Source organism: Enhydra lutris, unplaced genomic scaffold, assembly GCF_002288905.1.
Source record: "Enhydra lutris kenyoni isolate GAN:26980312 unplaced genomic scaffold, ASM228890v2 scaffoldscaffold6, whole genome shotgun sequence".
NCBI classification, from domain to species: Eukaryota; Metazoa; Chordata; class Mammalia; order Carnivora; family Mustelidae; genus Enhydra; species Enhydra lutris.
Genome location: NW_019154090.1, coordinates 25,613,560 through 25,633,722, shown reverse-complemented (window position 1 = coordinate 25,633,722; position 20,163 = coordinate 25,613,560). Strand labels below are relative to the sequence as shown.

General features: G+C 49.8%; 1 protein-coding gene across 1 annotated transcript; it reads right to left on the bottom strand.

Moving 5' to 3' along the window:
• Positions 1–2,156: 2,156 nt before the first annotated feature.
• On the bottom strand, positions 2,157–16,407 carry LOC111141548 (uncharacterized protein C20orf203). The gene is given in 5 exon segments (XM_022494167.1): positions 2,157–2,273; positions 2,275–2,427; positions 2,429–2,470; positions 16,075–16,179; positions 16,363–16,407. Coding segments are annotated over 5 exon segments (462 nt in total).
• Positions 16,408–20,163: the final 3,756 nt, after the last annotated feature.

The following is a 20,163-nucleotide window of genomic DNA, read 5'->3' as shown; positions in this document are numbered from 1 at the left end:
AGGCCTCTGCCTTCGGCTCGGGTCATGATCCCGGGGTCCTGGGATCTTGCCCCGCGTCGGGCTCTCTGCTCTGGGGGGAGCCTGCTTCCTCCTCTCTCTCTGCCTGCCTCTCTGCCTGGTTGTGGTTTCTCTCTGTCAAATAAATTAAAAAATATTTTTTAAAAAATGAGGTATTAGACTGCTAGGTACAAAGCCTTACTACCTGTCCTCTGAAAGGGCAAAATGATGTTGAAGGGAAGCCGCCTCTTCCTCTGAGCTCATCTCCCCACAGAGCCTCTCCCACCCCTGCAGGTAGACGGCAAACCTCCCAAGGCAATGGGCCTCTAGGCCTTGGCATTTGCCAGTCCTCTCTGGGCAGACCCCTCCCTCATCTCCGGGAGGCTGGCTCCTTCACATCACTCACTTTCTCCCAAGTGTTGCCTCTTCACAGATGCCCTCCTAGACCACCTGTCTAAAGTGGTCCCCACACCCCCCTCTAACTTATCCCTGTTTGTTTTCTGCCTGGTACTTACCATTACCTGAAATTTTAAAGATTTCATTTATTTATTTGACAGAGAGAGAGAGAGAAAACACAAGCAGGGGAGCAGCAGAGGGAGAGGGAGAAGTAGGCTCCCCAGCTGAGCAGGGAGCCTGATGCAGGGCTCGATCCCAGGACCCTGTGATCATGACCTGAGCCGAAGGAAGATGCTTAATGACCGAGCCACCCAAGCAGCCCTGAAATTGTGTTTTTTTAAGTGAACTCTTTTAGAGGGAATTTTAGATTCACAGAAAAATTGCAAAGACAGTACAGAGGGTTCCCGTCTACACATCACCCAGTCTTTCTCATGTCACCACGTCACCTAACCTGACCACTGTACAGCTGTCAGAACTAAGACACTAACCCAGAACATCACCATTAACTAAACTGCAGACTTCGTTCCAATGAGATTGTACTTCTCCTTTATTTATTTACTAGTTTTCAACTGCCGCCCCCACCCCCGGAAGGAAAACTCTGAGAGGCAGGGAGGTGGCTGTACATAACTCACCACCAAGTCCCTCAGACCTGGCAATAAACAGTGATCGGTAAAGGGAGGGCCGATGGTTACTGAGGACTCCCTCTGCCACGCACTGTTCCGAGTGTACTAAACGTTGTAATCATTTAATCCTCAGGACAGCCCACGAGGTAGCTACTAATTATGGGGAAACTGAGGCACGGCACAGTTTGGTGGCAGGCCAAGGCCGCACAGGTCGTTAGCACCCGAGAGGATGGACTCTGGGGCTGCCCTCCGTGCCAGAATGAACGCAAGTCCTTCTGTGTCCTCAGTCCACATCAGAGCAGGGGGCCCAGCGCCCTTCTGTGGGCAGGACACTGAGGCCCCAGGGCAGCTGATTTGCCTGAAGCTCCAGGATGGACTGGGGCACAGGGCAGGGATGGAACCTGAGCCTGCTGCCTCCAGCTGGCTGCCCTGGAGCTGTGACTCCCCCAGCTCCACTCCCAGGGCCGCCATCTACGGGCTCCACCCTGCTGCAGGTAAACAGGCGGCTGGTTCGTGGGCTCTCTCCTGCACCCCCCGACTTCCCAGAGGGGCACTGAGATCCCCCATCACCTCCCTTTGCCCATAGCCTTAGCCACGGCCTCCAGGATCTGACCCCTGGAGAGGCGGGGGCGGAGGACGGGCCCTCTCCATCCTAGAGGAGGCCGCCTTCTCAGGGGGCTAGCTGGGCTCTGGGGCAGGGAGGGAAAGAAAGAAATGGTCATCCCTGCCTGGATGGGGGTATGGGGAGGAGTGGAGCAACAGGGAGGGTTATGGGGCTTTTCCCAACACCCTGGGACCAGCCAGAGAGGGGTCTGGGCACCTCCCAAAGGGAAAAGCCGCTCTGGAGCCCTTGGACCGGACCAAGGCCGGCCGCCCCCATCCAGCCTGGGTTCCGCCCAGCGCCAGCCTGGCGCAGACTCCAAGCCCTAATAATGTTTGCTGGATGCTTTGAATACAAGCGTCAGTGCCCAGAATCTCCTTGAGGTTTCAGCCAGGCGTGCCCGCCCCATCCCCCCTTCTGGGGAGCAGCATAAGTATGGGGGGGGCGTGTGACAGGGGACACCATGAGGTGGTGGCAGCCTCCATGAGAGAGGCAGGCTGCTCCACCCAGAGCTGGGGGTAGGGGCGCCTTGTGCGCGGCTAATTAAACAGTGACTGTGATGAATCGGGGAGAGGCTGCTGCTTGCTAATTAAAGGTGCGGGCGGCTTGCCTGGCAAGGGGGGAAGGCAGGAGCAGCTCTGGAACCATGTCAAGAGGCCAGGCCGGCAAGGACAGCACCGGCTCTGGGCATCCCTTCCATCCTCGGGCCCTCCCAGCAGGGCCCCATGGCCCCCTCCCCACTTCCCTATCTCTCCTACCCACCTTGAGGAGCCTGGGGCCTCAGACTTCCCCCTCCCCACCAACCCAAATTGTGCTCCTGATAAGGGCCCAGGCGTTGGGGAGGAGGAGCCTGCTGGTGCCCAAGGTCTGGGCTGGTGAGAGAGCATCTTTCTGAACCTCTGAGGTTCACTTCCTTTCGCCCCACTCCCAAGAACCCTGAGTTGGGCGAATGAACTCCATCAAGATGGGAGGTGGGCTGGTGTGAACGAGGCCCCACGATGACTTCTGGAATGACAGATTCTGGGCCTCACCCAGTTTCCCTGTTGTAACACACCTGACGTTAGCTGGGGTCCTGCTCTAACCCCCATGCCCCGCCGGTGTGTGAGAGAGAGAAAGACAGAGGTAGAGAGACCATGTTCCTTTCTGGTCTCAGCACACAAATCTAGAAAAGGAAGACGGGAAGCAAGGATGTCTGGTCCTCAGAGTTCCTAGATAGTAGACAATAAGAGCCCTGAGTGCCTGCCCCTGCCGGGCATCTGGTCAGGGCAGGGCGTGGATCCGTGGCTAAGAGCACCCCCACCCTGGGGCCAGAGCTCCCAGTCCCAGCCCCACCACTTGCCAGCTGTGTGGCCTTGGGCACAGTAACTAATTGCTCTGGAGCCTTGGGCTCCCCGTCTGCAAAGCTGAGCATGGGCGATGCTGCTACGCAAAGGGTCGCTGAGGGGACCAAGAGAGAGAATCCAGGTGAGGCACTTAGCACAATGTCTGGTCCACAGAACAGGCCCCCAAATGCCAGCTGTTATTATATAAAAACTCGGGGGACTCCGGTAGGTGTGGCCCAGTGCCCACCTCTTCCAGGTGACCTCCTTATTGACAGCACAGCTGAGTCCTCTCAGAACAATTCTATCGGACACAGCAAGAGCATGTCACCCTTCCCACCAGGGCTCTCATGTCCTCTCTGACCCCTATAACCTTCTGAGGAAAGTAGAAGAGTCAAGAAGCAAAAACAATGGGTGCTCAGAAAGCTAAGTGACCTGCCCCCCAAGTCAAACAGCTCAGCAAGGGCCAGAGACGGCCCTGGTCCCTTGAGTGGGAGGAGAAGATGGGCTCAGGGTTCCCATGGCAACATCTGTTGAGCTTCTAGTGGATGCCAAGTCCTGAACCAGCCACAGGGACCTAGGAGAACTGGACACTCACTCTTGCCTTCAAGAGGACCCAGTCTGGAAGGAGGGAAAACACACCAATAAGGGGAATGCAAGGCAAAGGTGGCAGGCATCCAAACAAGGGCCTGAGAGCGGCTGCTTTGACGGGGAGCTCCATTTGAAAGCTAAGGTTGCTTTCTGTTGGGAGGGTAACGTCAGCATTGGGGGAGCCTGGAGAGGGCTGATAGGGCCCCTCTGGTGCTCCCAGGAGAAGCCTTCACAAAGGCATAGATACTCAGCTCTGGGAAGTGCCTATGTTACCTGCTTCTGAGGTTTGGGGTCTGTCACTTGAGGTATCTGGGAGTCCCAGATGATGTGGTTTCAGATACTACACTGTCCAGGACCCACAGCAAGAATCCATCCATGTCCTAAAGAGGGCCTCTCTACTGCCATGCAATGCAGTAGGGAAAGGATGCAGTGCCTATAAGGGGCCCAGGGATAGTAGAAACCTTTCCAGGCTGAGAAACTCAAGGCCATTGGCCCTGATGTTGGACACCTGGACCTTAGGCAGCCAACCCAAAGCAGGCAAGAACGAGCGCAAGGTCACTGGCCTTGGGTGTGATGTCTCCATCTTCCCTCCTCAGAGATCAGGACTCAGCCAGAGGAATGGGGCAAAGGGCCCCAGGCAGGTCTAGCCACAAGGAAACCCCAGCAAGCAAAGCTAGCAGTTCCTTAAAAACACAACCAGCCTCAGCCTCCCCGGGGCTCCCTGCGCCCTAGCTGGGCCAAATGCTGGTCTGCTGCGCCCTCTGGTGGCCACGTGGGGCCGTGGCAGACGCAGCAGCAGGTTTAAGGGTGGGTGGTCAGACTTGGACAGGTCAGAGTGGACCACCTCAACCACTGCACAGATAGGAAAACCAAGGCCTGGGGGCTGTGGGGGAGGGAGTAACTTGCCCAAGGTCATGCGAGTAACTTGCCCAAGGTCATGCGAGTAACTTGCCCAAGTCAGTAGCCAAGCCCAGAACAGAACCCAGACCTCCTTCACCAGTGGCTGCTCTTGCTGGGTCTCCCCTTCCCATCAGGGGAAGGAAGACTGAGGGTTCAGGAGGCTCACTCCTCAGTGACCATGGACAACTGGATGGTAGGCAGCTGAGCCTATGATAGGGTACACAGCACTTCCCCAATCTGGCTTTGGGCTCTTCACCTCCAAAACCTGGAGCTACTGGCAAGGGCTATGGGGACTGGGGGGCCCTCTCATACACTGCTAATAGTGAAGCTATAAGCAGCCAACTTTTCAGGAAATCCTAAAATGAGCCTTACAGTGAGTATTGGGTATCATACTAACTGTGAAAGACTGGGTGTTTTCCTGAGATCAGGAACCAGAAAATGATGTCCACTCTTGCCACTTCTTTTTTTTTTTTTAATATGTTATTTATTTATTTGACAGAGAGAGACACAGCGAGAGAGGGAACACAAGCAGGGGGACTAGGAGAGGGAAAGAAGGCTTCTTGCTGAGCGGGAAGCCCGATGCGGGGGCCCGATCCCAGGACTCTGGGATCATGACCTGAGCCGAAGGCAGATACCCAAGGACTGAGCCACCAGGCGCCCCCACTCTTGCCATTTCTATTCAACATTGTACTGGAAGTTCCAGCCAGGGCACTCAGACAAGGGAAAATAAAAGCATCCAGATTGCAAAGGAAGAAGCAAAACTATAGTTTCACATGGCATGATCTTGTAAATAGAAAATCCTAAAGAATCTACACATAAAAAGTTAGAACTAATAAATGAGTTCAGCAAGGATGCAGGATACAAGATGAATATACAAAAGTCAATTGTGTCTCTGTGCACTTGGCAATGAACACTTCAAAAATGTAATTAAGAAACTAATTTCATTTACACCACAAAGAGGATAAAACACTTACAAATAATTTAACAAAAGAAGTATAAAATTTATACTCTAAAAATTACAAAATATTGTTGAAAGAAATTAAAGAAGACCTAAATACATGGAAAAACATCTCATGTTCATGGATCTGAAGACCCAGAACTGTTAAGATAGCAAGACTCCCAAAATCAATCTTCAGATTCAACCCCATCCCCCTCAAAATTCCAACTTGCTTCTTTGCAGAAATTGACAAGCTGATCTTAAAATTCTTATGGAAATTCAAGTGACCCCAAATACCCAAAACAATACTGAGAAAAAGAAGAACATTCTTGGAGGACCCTGAGGAAGTTTTCTACAAAGTTACAGTAATTAAAACAGTGTGGTACTGGCACAGAGATAGATGCATAGATTAATAGAATGGAATCAGAGTCCAAAAATAAACCCTCACACTTACAGAAAATTGATCTTCAACAAGAGTGCCCAGACAATTCAGTGGGGAAAAGACAGGCTTTCCAACAAACGGTGCTGGGGTAATTAGATACCCACATGCAAAAAAGAGTCTGGGCATCTTCCTTACACCCCACACAAAAATTAACTCGAAACTGATCTTTGACTCAAATATAAGCATTAAAACTATAAAACCCTTAAAACAAAGCATAGGCTTAAATCTTCATGACCTAGGATCAGCCAATAAGAAGACACAAAAGCATAGAAAAGAAAAAAAAAACAGGTAAATTGGACGTCATCAAAATAACAAACTTCTGGGCTACAAAGGACATTGTTAAGGAAGTGAAAAGACAGTGTGCCTGGCTGACTCAGTTGGTAGAGCCTGTGACTCTTAATCTCAGCATTGTCAGTTTGAGACCCATGTTGGGTATAGAGAGTACTTAAAATAAGATCTTTTTAGGAAAGAAAGAAAGAAAGAAAGGAAGGAAGGGAGGGAGGGAGGGAGGGAGGGAAGGAGGAAGGAAGGAAGAAAGAAAGAAAGTGAAAGAACATAGAATGGGAGAAAATATTTGCAAACCATGTATCTGATAAGGAACTGTAACCAAAATACATAAATAATTCTTTCGGGGTGCCTGGGTGGCCCAGTTAAGCATCTGTCTTCAGCTCAGGTCATGATCCCAGGGTCCTGCTCCCTGCTCAGCGGGAAGCCTGCTCCTCCCTCTCCCACTCCCCTTGCTTGTGTTCCCTCTCTTGCTGTGTCTCTCTCTCTGTCAAATAAATAAATTAAATAAATAAATAAATAAATAATCTTTTAAAAAAAATTCTTTCAATGATTAAAGAAAATTACCCAACTTAAAATGGGCAAATCGGAATAAACATTGATCCAAAGAAAATAATACAAATGGTCCATAAGCTCATGAAAAGATGCCAAAGATCACTAGCCATCAGGGAAATGCAGCAAAACCAGGAGATGCTACTTTGCGCACACTAGGTTTGCTATCCTCAAAAAGACAGTGCTGGCAAGGATGTGGAGAAGTCAGAACCGTCCCACACTACTGGTAGGAAGGTAAATGCTGGAGCCGCCTTGAAAAACAGTCTGGGAGTTTCTCAAAAGATTAAATAGAATTACCATGTGACCCAGCAGTTCCATACCTGGGAGGTAGAGATCCAAGACAAATTAAAATATACGTTTACCCCAAAATTTACATGAATGCTCACAGACGCATAGTTTGTAATAGCTAAGAAAGTAGAAACAAGGGGCACCTGGGTGGCTCAGTGGGTTAAAGCCTCTGCCTTCAGCTCAGGTCATGATCTCAGGGTCCTGGAATCGAGCCCCGCGTCGGGCTCTCTGCTCAGCAGGGAGCCTGCTTCCCCCTCTCTCTCTCTGCCTGCCTGCATCTCTGCCTGCAACTCTGCCTACCTGTGATCTCTGTCTGTCAAATGAATAAATACAATCTTTAAAAAAAAAAAAAAAGAAAGTAGAAACAACCCAAGTGCCCATCAACTGATGAATGGATAAATAAAATGTGGTCTATCCACACACAGAAATATTATTCAGCAACAAAAAGGAATTAAATACTGGGGTGCCTCGGTGGCTCAGTCATTTAAGCATCTGTCTTCAGCTCAGGTCATGATCTCAGGGTCCTGGGACTGAGTCCCAAATCCTCTGGCTCCTTGCTCAGCGTAGAGTCTGCTTCTCCCTCGCCCCCCACAGGGGCTCGTGCTTTCTCTCACGATCTCTCTCTCTCTCAAATAAATAAAATAAAATAAAATAACAACCCAGAATTAAATACTGATACAATCTATGACATGGATAATATACCCTAAGTGAGAGAAGTCATTCAGAAAAGACCACACATTATATGATTTCATTGATATGAAAAGTCCATAATGGGCAAACCTCTACAAACAGAAAGCAGACTCTTTTATAGCAGTGGCTGCCTAGAGCTAGGAGGAGGCGACTAGGGAGAGATGGGGGTGCGGAGTTCTTTATAGGATGCTATTGGATGTGGTGATGATGGCACAATGCTGACTATACTAGAAACTAATGAATTGTGTGCTTTAAATGAGTGAATTGTATGGCAAGCGAGTCAAATCTCAATAAAATTGTGTTTTTAAAAAATGGGGTGCCTGGGTGGCTCAATTAGTTAAGTGTCTGCCTGTGGCTCAGGGCCTGATCTCAGGGTTCCTAGGATTAAGGACCACCACCACCACCACCACCGCCTCCCTGCTCAGTGGGAAGTCTGCTTCTCCTCTCCCTCTGCCACTCCCCACTATTCCCCTCCTCACATTCTTTCTCTCTCTCAAATAAATAAGATCTTTAAGAGTAAATAAATAGGAGCACCTGGGTGGCTCAGTGGGTTAAGCCTCTGCCTTCAGCTCAGGTCATAATCTCAGGGTCCTGGGATTGAGCCCCCGCAACATCGGGCTCTCTGCTCAGCAGGGAGCCTGCTTCCTCCTCTCTTTCTGCCCGCCTCTCTGCCTATTTCTGATCTCTGTCTGTCAAATAAATAAATAAAAATCTAAAAAAAAAATTAAATAAATAAATAATTAATTAATTTTAAAAAACACTATTCTTGGGGCACCTGGGTGGCTCAATGGGTTAAAGCCTCTGCCTTCGGCTCAGATCATGATCCCAGAGTCCTGGGATTGAGTCCTGCATGGGGTTCTCTGCTCAGTGGGGAGCCTGCTTCCTCTTTTCTCTTTGCCTGCCTCTCTGCCTACTTGTGATCTCTGTCAAATAAATAAATAAAATCTTTTAAAAAAATAATAAAAAAAAGTTTTAAATAAAAAACACTGTTCTTTGGACCCATGACTCTAATTCTAGAAATTTCTTCTAGGAATTACTCAAGTGCATAAAAACTTATGTATCAAGATTTCCATCACAGTATTGTTCATAACAGCAAAAGTGTGAGAGTAACCCCCAAGTGTCCATCTGTAGGGGAACCAGTCAATTACGTTCAACCTTGGGATCATGGAATCATTAAAAAAAAAAAAAGATTAAAAACAAGAGTCACATTTACTAATATGAACAAGGTCTATGATATACTTTCCAGTTAAAAAAAATTTTTTTTAAATAAATCTATAGGGGCACCTGGGTGGCTCAATAGGATGAGCGTCTGCCTTCGGCTCAGGTCATGATCCCGGGGGGTCCTTGCTCAGCAGGGAGCCTGCTTTCCCTCTCCCTCAAACTGCTGCTCCCCCGGCTTGTGCTCTCTCTTTCTCTGTCAAATAAATAAAAAAATCTTTTTTAAAAAATCAATGAAATTTTTAAAAAATCTATAGATTAAAAGGGACTTAAAAAGACAGATTTTTTTGACAAAATTATAGTATCTAGGGTTTCACACTGGGTGGTAAGTGATGACCTTAAAAATCATGATAACGGTGGGGTGTCTGGCTGGGCTCAGTTGGTGGACTGTGAGTCTTGATCTCTGGGTCGTGAGCTCAAACCCCATGTTGGGCATAGAGCTTACTTTAAAAAAAGAAAAAAAAGGAGGAGGGCACCTGGCTGGCTCAGTCAGTAGAGTATGTGACTCTTGATCTCAGGGTCATGAGTTCAAGCCCCATGTTGGGAGAAGAAATTATTTAAAAAAGAAAAAAGTCAGGAGCACAGTAACTTTTTGTGGGGAGGTTGGGGAAGGGGGCATACCGCGGGCTAGGGTGGCTGGCAGAGTTCTTCACTGGGCAGTGGTTCCAACTGAATGATTATTTTATATGGTCTTTCTGTGTCATATTTTGTAACAAAATAGTTAAAAATCAAGTATACTCATTTCAAGTTTTAAAGCAAGCATCATAAGATTCAATTCTTGTAAAAACAATCGATATCCATATGTATATATGCACAAAAACCTCTGGAAGTTTGGGATTTGGGGTGCTTTTAATTTACATATTTCTGAATTTTTGCAATTTTTTTTCTGCAGTGAACAAGAAATACTTTCACAGCCAGAAAAACACAATAAAGCTGTGTGTCTGTTTTGGGGCAACCCCTTGGAGTTCTGCCATTGTGTGGGCAGGACGGTGGACCTGGGGCACGGGGAGATGACACAGAGGCATGTTCAGGACAAGCCCAAGAGTCATCGTCTGCTTGGCCTCCCCAGGTTTTAGCCGAATCCCCAAGGCCCAGCCTCCACCACAGCTTCCTGGAGACTCAGCCATCCCCCCCCCCCCCGCCCCGACCACCACCACCACCACTCTGTGCTCTAGACACTGGGATTGCAGTTTTGGCCTGGCAAACCTGAGGCAGGTCACTGTGCTCCCATCCACACCAGCCCCCTATGGCAGGCCAGAGGGAGAAGCCCTGGGCAAGGAGCAGGGTCCCCTTTGGCTGGCTTTGCTACTAGCAGCACAGAACCCCATGATAATGAGCTAATGAGTGCTTTCTGTAGGCTGACCACTTGTGCTAGGTGGGTTCCGTGGTTGGCTTACGAAACCATCCCAATGATCTGAAGCCATGGGTGTGATCATCTTCATAGCACAGATGGGCCAACTGAGGTCCGGGGAGCCCAGGTGACTGCGTCCAGGTGCTGGGAAGCCCAGGTGCCTGGGGCCATCACAGCAGCTGAGGCTAGACTTGGCATGCGTAGCCGCAGGGGTTCTCCCAGGAATCCAGGAGGGTGGCTGCCCACATTCTGTGGGAGAGGACTCTGAGGCTGAGACAGGGAAGTCACCTGTCTGTGTCCCACAGCGACTATGTGGCAGGGCCAGATGTAGAGCCAGAGAGGCTCAGCAGCAAGAGCTGGTGGCCCCTCCCAGCTGCAAGAGGCCACAGGCATGCGCCCCACCCCCGCCATTTCCCCCCACCCCCAAGGCCACGGACTGGCTCCTAGTCAAGTTAGTAGTTACTGGACTGCAACCTTGGGAGCGTGCACAGCAGCAGTGAAAGTGCGCCGTTTCACTTGTGCCTCTCATCAAACCTGTAAGTCTTCTCCCCCTTTTAAAGCCTGGAGACTGGAGATCTAGAGAGCTGAGTGGCAGGCCAAGAAGACCCTGGGGGCCTGCCCTGCATGGGCCAGGGCAGCCAGGTGGGAAAGCTCTCCTGGCAGCACAGTCAGCTTCCCTTCCCATCCCAGGGGCGTCAGGAGAGCAGCGGGCCTGCCTCCCAGCAGAGCCCCCCACCCCTGCCCACGCCCCCCGCCCGCCAGCTACAGCGTGTATCTTCCCAGCCGGGAAAAGGACAGTGAATGACAGAGCCAAGGGCAAAATGCCAGGGACAGCTGCTGGGGTCTCAGGGGATCTGTAACACTCCGAGGCCTCCTCAGTTAGCCCCAGTCCAAGATTAGCCAAGGCCCCTCCAATAGTCAGGTGGTCGCCATGTCGGGGAGCTCATCACGGATACAGGGCTGGGCCACTGGCAATGTAAGTGGCTGCTTCTTGGGTACCCACCACCTGCCAGGGCATCAGTTAGGCTATGTAATCTGGCACGACCCTCACAAAGCCCTTTCAATACATCACATCTGCCTCATTTTATCGAAGAGGCATTGGGGCTCAGAGAGGTGGAGTGACTTGCCCAAAGTCACACAGCCAGAGGTTCCTGGTGGCCAACTTCAACCAAGGAAGGACAGAGGAAGGGATCATCTGGGACCCTTCAGAGGGAGGGTATGGACCTACTATGGAGAAGAGGTGGAAAGAAGGGAGGGCCTGCCTCCTGAGCTCTGACTGTCTTCAGGCATAACTTATTCATCAATCAATTATGAACATGCATTCATGGACCCTCTCCACATGCCAGTGTCTTGCTAGGCACTGAGAACTCAGGCAAACCAGGCCCATTTGTGCTCTCACAGAGCTCTTGGCCTAGCAGAACAGAAAGGGAAGCTGAGGCAGGAATAGGCCACCACTTGCCGGGGTGTACTAGTATTTGCTAAGGGCACACTGTGGGCCAGACCCAGGGCTGGGAGCTGAGGGCAGCATGTAATGAGAAGCACAAGGCTCCTGCCCTCCTGGAGCCTAGGTTCTAGTGGTTTCCAGCCCCAGACCTCCAGGAACCCTGCCTGCTTCCCCCTTCAGCCCTGAACACAATGGGAAATTTCTCCAGGGGTTCTTCAGGGTCTACTTAGTTAGGCCTGGTTCTGGGCTGCTGAGCAGGGATCCAGAAAAGGGCAGGGAAACCCAACTAGTGCCTTCCCTACGAACTAAATCAAGGCCCTGGGCAGGCCAGAGCTGTTCGGAGGGGTCTGGACAACTGGAAAGCCAACAGGGACCACCCATTCAGGGTGTAGCCACCAACTCCCGGGGGTGGGGGCACAACAACTCTCACCGAGTGGAGGCCACTTGCCCAAGGAGACCCAGGCCTCACCACACCTTTGTCCCTCTGCTCCCTACTGACAGTCCCAGCTCAGAGGTAGCATTTTGGCGATTGGGTCCAGCGCCTCCGACATTAGGTCCATTTCGCAGCCTGGGAAAGGGAGAAATGGGGCAGTGGAAGGATGGCCCAAGATCACCCCAGCTCATGCACAGGCAAAATGGGAACCAGGAATGGTCGGTCCTCTCCACCAGCTCACACGCCAGGCTCACACGCATAAGGAGAGGTAGGTTTACAGCCCACAGAGGGAAGCTCCTTTCCTAAGCAACCTCCAACTTGGTTTTGTTTTTGCGTTTGTGTTTCCAAATGCTAGACTTTTGCTGTCACCTGAGCTGTGAATCTGACGGGCCCCTCTCAGTGTGAATGGCAGAGAGGGTACCTCAGAACTGCTCCATCTCAGCAGCCAAAAAGCTGGATTTATATTTTTAAGTGGAATTTTAAATGGTTGGGGTGTTTTCTGAGACAGAGAGTGAAAGCACGAGAGAGTGTGCACGTGTGGGGTGGTGGGATGGGGGGAAGGGGGAGCAGAGGGAGAGAGAAAATCTTAAGCAGGTTCCACACCTAGCGTGGAGCCCAGTGCGGACCCTGAGATCACGGCCTGAGCAGAAACCAAGAGTCAGACACTCAACCAACCGAGCCACCCAGTCGCCACTAAGTGGAATTTTAAAAACTGCCAAATCCCCTTGGTTAAAAAAAAAAAAAAAAAAAAAAAAACAAAACCCCGAAAGAAAAAAAAAAAAAAAAAAAAAAAAAGTCAAACTAGGTAGGAGAATGAAAGAAAAATAGGAGAATAGCTAAATAAATTATTAAGACAATATTATAAAGCCATTAAGTAACTTTAAAGGAAATGTTAACACTGTGAGAAAATATTCACCATATAATGTCGGGGGAGGGGGGAGCCGGCTTTAGAGAATATTACAATTAAAATATACACTTATATGCATATGTATGACCCACATAGAAGAACATTACTGGAGAGAAATACAACAAAATAGCAATGACAGTTATCTCTGGGCAGTGAGATGACAGATGACTTTCATTTTCTCCTTTGCACCTTTTTGTAGTTTCCAAATTTTACGTGAGTATGAATTGCTTTTATCATTAGACATAAAAGAGAAAGGCAGGGCAGGGGTTGCCCTTGCCCAGGCTCATTCTCTCCACCTCCGCCCACCCTCCACACAGAGCTAGGTAGCCTCTGGGCTCTGTCCTCACTGACCAGTCCAGCACTGACCAGAGCTGAGGGACCCTGGCTAGGCCACCGGAACTGAGGACAGCCGGCACAGAGGTCGTGGGATTCACTGGCCATCTTTGCCTGTGGAGGAACCAGCAAGGGGACACTGCCCTGCCCGGGGTCCTTCAGAAGGGTCAATGGCAGGCTGTAAATTTCCTGGCCAGGGACACTGGGATTTGATGCTCTCAGGGGCTGAGAATCAGAACATTCATTATCTGCTGCATGAGAGAAGTCATCTTCTTTGTTCTTTGCATTTCTTTCAGAGCTGCTGAGTGCAGCAGGAAGGCTGGAGGAGTGCTGACCTGTGTCACCCTCCCACCGTGGCCTTAGGTGGGCTCTCGGCTTCCCCACGTGGGACTGGAGCACCAGACCCAACGAGTCTCCCTGGGCTTCTGACCTCCAGGCTTGGGGTTTCTTCTAACCTGTGGGGTGAAGCCCGAGGGTGCTGGCCTGCATTCACCCTCCCAGGCGACTGTGCTCTAGGAACTACCTCCTCTGGTGCCCCCTCCCACCTCGCCCCATTCTCACCCAAAGGAGCTGGACTAAAGCAGAGTTTCCAGAGAGGGGCCTCCCTGCTCACTGGGGCTGTGGATTTGGGCAGGTTCCAAGAATGGTGCCCTCACTTCCTTCCAGCTGAGATCCTAGCCTCCCCCTCCCTGTTCTGGAAGCTTCCGCCCTTCTCCTGGGCTATTTTAGCAATCAGGTCACCCGTTGGCTCACTCTGAGCCTGCGGTCAATTAAAACCCACAGGCCCTTTTCACAGAAATGGTGGTATCTCTTCCTCTTCCAGATGCTGCTCAAGTCAGGGTCCTCAGGGTGAAAACAGTGTGAGGTGATGGCTTGGTGATCCTCCCGGAGCAGGGGGCCCTGGCTCAGGAGCTGAAGCCATGCATTGTTTCCATCCCCACTGTGGCCAGGGTCTTGCAAAGGTGACTGACAGCTGGTCACAAGGACCTTTGGATGACCCGAATACCTACATGGCCTGTGCTGTACCCCGCTGATGCTGGACAGAGAGCCCTCCCTCTGGTCCTCATAGGCTCTGGGCAGGGAGCCAGTCCCCACTTAGAGGGGAACTGCATGACCTCCGAAGGTCATCGTGTGGTTAGCAGCTAGGCTGTGAGGGACTCTGGGGTGCCCCAGCAAAGCCCAAATCCACGTCGGCTGCTCTGGCACTTCCCAAGGGCCTGGCACATGGCCACTGACCCAGGCTACCAAATGAGTTCTTTTTTTTTTTTTTTTAAGATTTTTTTTTTTTTTAATTCATTTGAGAGAGTAAGAGAGAGAGCATGAGCAGGGAGAGAGGCAGAGGGAGAGGGAGAAGTAGGCTCCCCGCTGAGCCAGGAGCCCCATGTGGGGCCCCATCCCAGAACCCAGAGATCATGACCTGAGCCAAAGGCAGCCGCTCAACCATCTGAGCCACCCAGGTGCCCTGTGCCAACTGAGTTCTTGTGATGAAGCCTGGGGAGGCTCCATGCCCCTGGTCCTACTGACACAGCAGGTTCCCAAAACCCCACACAAGACCCAAAGCCCAAAACCCCTCTATTACAGCCCATGTGTGCTCTGCTCAGAGCCACTGAGGATGCTGAACGCCTGCTCCAGCTACATGCTCCAGCTCGCCCCCTCCCACGGCTCCAGGCTGAGGAACATGGGGGGCCAGTTCCCATCCATCCCTCCCCCGAGGCATGTGACCCACCGCAGGCTCTTCCTGGCCAGCCCAGAGTCAGGTACCAGACCAAGAGCCCTGGGGGACCTGGGGAAGAAAGACAGCAAACATGAGGAAGACTGCAGTTGTAGGGGGCCACGGAGAGCAGCAGGATACATGGGCCCTGCCTGCCTGAGGCTGGGAAGGGCTGGAGGCCGGCGGGGGGCCGCAGCAGGAATAACACGCAAGCCACGCATGGAATTGACAATTTTCAAGTAGTCACAATAAAAAAGTGAAAAGATAGAAGTGAGGGGTGCCTGGGTGGCTCAGAGGGTTACGGCTCTGTCTTCATCTCAGGTCATGCATGGTCTCAGTGTCCTGGGATCGAGCCCACATGGGGCTCTCTGCTCAGCAGGGAGCCTGCTTCATCCTCTCTCCGCCTGCCCCTCTGCCTACTTGCACCTCTTGCTCTGTGTCAAATAAATAAATAAGCTCTTTTTTAAAAAAGTGAAATTAATTTTAATAATGTATTTTAGTTACCCCAAATTATAAAAAATATTATCATTTCTACATATAATCCATATAAAATTATTTGGACTACTACTTTGAGAGCCAGTGTGTATTTTATTTCATTTTTTAAAAAGATTTTATTTACTTATTTGAGAGAGAGAGCACAAGCAGGAGGAGGGGCAGGGAGAGGGAGGGGCTTAGATAGATAGAGGGGCCGGATGTTAACATAGAGCTTGACAGTGGGGCTCGATCCCAGGACCCTGAGATCATGACCTGAGCTGAAGTCAAGTGCTCAACTGACTGAGCCACCCAGGCGCCCTGCCAGTGCATATTTTATATGGACAAGCAACATCTCAATTTGGACTGGCCACATTTCAAGAGCTCAGCAGCCCCATGTGGCCAGTGGCCACTGGCAGGGACAGCACAGCTGGGCTACAGGGTGCTGGGTAGAGGGGAAGTGGGAGATGAAGTCAGAGAGGTGGACAGGGGTCACACTGGGTTTAATTCTGAGAGCTCTGAGAAGCCACGGGAGGGCTTGAGGCAGGGGTGCCATGTGATCCGTTGCTGCCTTTAGAGGCTGACTCTGGCCACGTAGAAGGCTCCAGAGTGGATGAGACTGGTGGCCAGAAAGATGCGCAGGTCAGGGCCACAGGTGGCCTGTGCCTTGGTGCGGGCAGCCACAGGGAGCTTCAGGGAGCACAGAAGAGGCCACGGAGAGGCCGCGAGACAGGGAGACAGGCCTTGCCATCTGCTTTTTTTTCTCTCTGCCAAAATTCTTCCCAGTAACCTTGTCTCGACAGTTGCTTCCTTCCAGGAAGAGATATGCATGGTTGCTGCTTAACATAAGCCTGAAGAAGCTCAACCAGAAACCTTCTGCCGGCCGCCCAGACTCCCAATGGCTGCCGCTTTCTGCATCTCGTAGAATTGCTCAAGAAAAGATAAAGCTCCTAGATGCTCAGTATCATACAGTAATTAGGCAGTCTCTGGGGCTGGCCAGCTTGGGTTCGAATCCCTGCTGCCCTCTAATTAGCTGTGTGACCTTGGTTTAGATACTTGACCCCTCTGGGCTTCTGTTTCCTCATCACACACTGGTTGTGTAAATATCTCCATCCCCAGGGGTGACCGGGAGGAGATAATGGGTCTACACTCTACAACAGAGCTTCGAGCAGTGCCCGACACGTAGGAAGCACTCATTACATGTCATCCTGTTATTATTCTTGTCGTGAACAGATGAGACAACTAAGGCACAGGGACAGGAGGGGACCTGTTCAACATCACATCTAACCTAAGGCAGGGCAGGAAGCAGAATCTAAATGTTCTACTCTCTGGTTCTTCAGGCTGACCCACAATTGAAATTGCCGGTGATCCCTTCCTTCAGACACTTGCCATGTCCTCTCCACATGGCAGATGCCATGCTAACAGCTTGGGGGGCGGGGGGGTGGGGGGACACTGAGATGGTACAAGCCTCATCTCTACAAAATTGAGTCTTTCCCATTCGGAAAAAGCTCTTTCTCAACCACTCTGGCCCACGGGGGAAGAAAACGTTATTCAGCATAGGCAGAGCCACAGGTCAACTATAGCAGAGTCAAAACAGTGCTGGCCTGAGAACTGGGGGAGCCCCTCCCTGCCCTGCCCGCCTTGCTCTGTGATGTGAGCAGAGGGCTTTACTTCTCTGATCTCAGCACCCCTGGCTGTGCACAGAAGAGAACAAATGTTAACTGAGCACCTACTCTGTAAAACCAACTTCAAGGTGAGGAAAAGGAAACAACTGTCAGTCAGACTGGGATGTGGCCTCCAAGGACATGGGCCCTACAGCCCAGGTTTTCTGGAATATTCTAGACTGACCCATTCATCTCATAAGAGCTATAGCACACTGGATCACACATCCTAACTTGTAAACTATAATTGGACATTATAACAAATTATGAAAGTCTGGTTCACAAGATTTCACAGACCAGTAACATTTCTAAAGAAACACTGGGAACCTGCAAAGGATTGAACATTTGTTATTCTGCCAAGGAAGGCCCTAAAACCGAATAACAAATGGTGCTGGAAAAACCAAATATTCACATACAAAAGAATGAAACTGGGCCCTTATGTTACTACACACAAAAATCAACTCAACATGGGGGACCTGAGTGGTTCAGTCTGCGTAGTGTCCGACCCTTGATTTCAGCTCAGGTCATGATCTCAGGGTTCTGCGGCTGAGCCCTGCATCAGGCTCCCCACTGAGCATGGAGCCTGCTTAAGATCCTCTCTCCCCCTCTCCTTCTGCCCCTCCCTCTGCCTGCTTTCTCTCTAAAATAAAAATAAAGATAAATCCAATTCAACATGGATTGAAGACTTAAATGTAGCCCCTGAAACTATAAACTCCTAGAAGAACACATAAGAGAAAAGCTTCATAACACTGGTGTTGGCAATGATTTCTGGATATGACACCAAAAGTACAGACAACAAAAGCAAAAATAGACAAATGGGACTGAATCGAACTAAAAAGTTTCTGCCACCTTCGGCTCAGGTCATGATCTCAGGGTCCTGGGATCGAGTCCCGCAACGGGCTCTCTGCTCAGCAGGGAGCCTGCTTCCCTCTCTCTCTCTCTCTCTGCCTGCCTCTCTGTCTACTTGTGATCTCTGTCAAATAAATAAATAAAATCTTAAAAAAAAAAAAAAAAGAATAAAAAGTTTCTGCCAGACAAAAGAAACAGTCAACTGGGGGCACCTGGCTGGTTTAGTTGGTAGAGTATATGACTCTTGATCTCAGGGTCATGAGTTCAAACCCCATGCTGGATATAAAGCTTACTTTAAAAAAATTTTTTTAAGGGGCACCTGGGTGGCTCAGTGGGTTAAGCCTCTGCCTTATGCTCAGGTCATGATCTCAGGGTCCTGGGATCAAGCCCCGCATCCGGCTCTCTGCTCAGCAGGGAGCCTGCTTCCTCCTCTCTCTCTCTCTCTCTCTCTCTGCCTACTTGTGATCTCTCTCTGTCAAATAAATAAATAAAATCTTTAATAAATAAAAAAATAAAAAAATTGTTTTAAAAAAGAAAGAATCAACAAAATTAAAGATGACTTACAGAATGAGAGAAAATATTTGCAAACCATCAATATCTAAAATACAAAAGGAACTCCTAACAACTCAATAGCAAAACAAACAAACAAAAAACCTGATTAAAAAATGGGCAAATGCAGGGGCTCCTAGGTGGCTCAGTTGGTTAAGTGTCTGCCTTTGGCGCAGGTCATGATCCCAGGGTCCTCGATGGAGCCCTGCTTCAGGCTCCCTGCTCAGTGAAGAGCCTGTTTCTCTCTCTCCCTCTGCCACTCCCCCTGCTTGTGCTCTCTTGCTCTCTATCAAATAAATAAATAAAATCTTTTATTAAAAAAATGGGCAAAGGGGTGCCTGAGCGACTCGGTCAGTTAAGGGTCTGACTCTTGACTTCAGTTCAGGTCATGATCTCAGGGTCATGAAATCAAGTCCCACATCATGTTTCAGGCTCAGCACAGACTCGTTTGTCCCTCTCCCTCTGCTCCTCCCTCTACTTGTGCATGCATGCTCTCTCTCCCAAATAAGTAAATAAAATCTTTTTTTAAAAATGGGCAAAGAGGGGGCGCCTGGGTGGCTCAGTGGGTTAAGCCGCTGCCTTCGGCTTGGGTCATGATCTCAGGGTCCTGGGATCGAGTCCCGCGTCGGGCTCTCTGCTCAGCAGGGAGCCTGCTTCCCTCTCTCTCTCTCTCTCTCTGCCTGCCTCTCTGTCTATTTGTGATCTCTCTCTGTCAAATAAACAAATAAAATCTTTAAAAAAAAAAAAATGGGCAAAGAGGGACGCCTGGGTGGCTCAGTTGGTTAAGCAGCTGACTTCGGCTCAGGTCATGATCCCAGCGTCCTGGGATCGAGTCCCACATCAGGCTTCTTGCTCGGCAGGGAGCCTACTTCTCCCTCTGCCTCTGCCTGCCATTCTGTCTGCCTGTGCTCGCTCTCTCTCCCTCTCTCTCTGACAAATAAATAATAAAATCTTTATTAAAAAAAAACAAAAAAAAACTAAAGCAGGATTCTTTGAAAATTAACAAAACTTAAAAAAAAAAATGGGCAAAGAATGGGGCTCCTGGGTGGCTCAGTGGGTTGAGCTTCTGCCTTCAGCTCAGGTCATGATCTTAGGGTCCTGGGATTGAACCCCGCTTCGGGCTCTCTGCTCAGCAGGGAGCCTGCTTCCCCCTCTCTCTCTCTGCCTCTCTGCCTACTTGTAATCACTCTCTCTCTCTCTGTCAAATAAATAAGTAAATAATCTTAAAAAATAATAATAAATAGGCAAAGGATCTGGATAGACATTTCTCCAAAGAAGACATAAAAATGGCACATGAAAAAAAAATGGCACATGAAAAGATGTTCAAAGTCTGTAATCATCAGGAAAATGACTATCAAACCACAGTGAGGTATCACCTCACACGTGTTAGATGGCTATAATCAAGAAGACAAGAGACAAACACTGGAGGACGTGAAGAAAAAAAAACCCTTGTGCACTGTTGGTGGTGCAGCTGCTAGCGAATACAGTATGGGGGATCTTCAAAAAAAATTAAAAATAGGGGCGCCTGAGTGGCTCAGTGCATTAAATATCTGACTCTTGATTCCAGCTCAGGTCATGATCTCAGGGTTGTGAGATTGAGTCCCACATCAGGCTC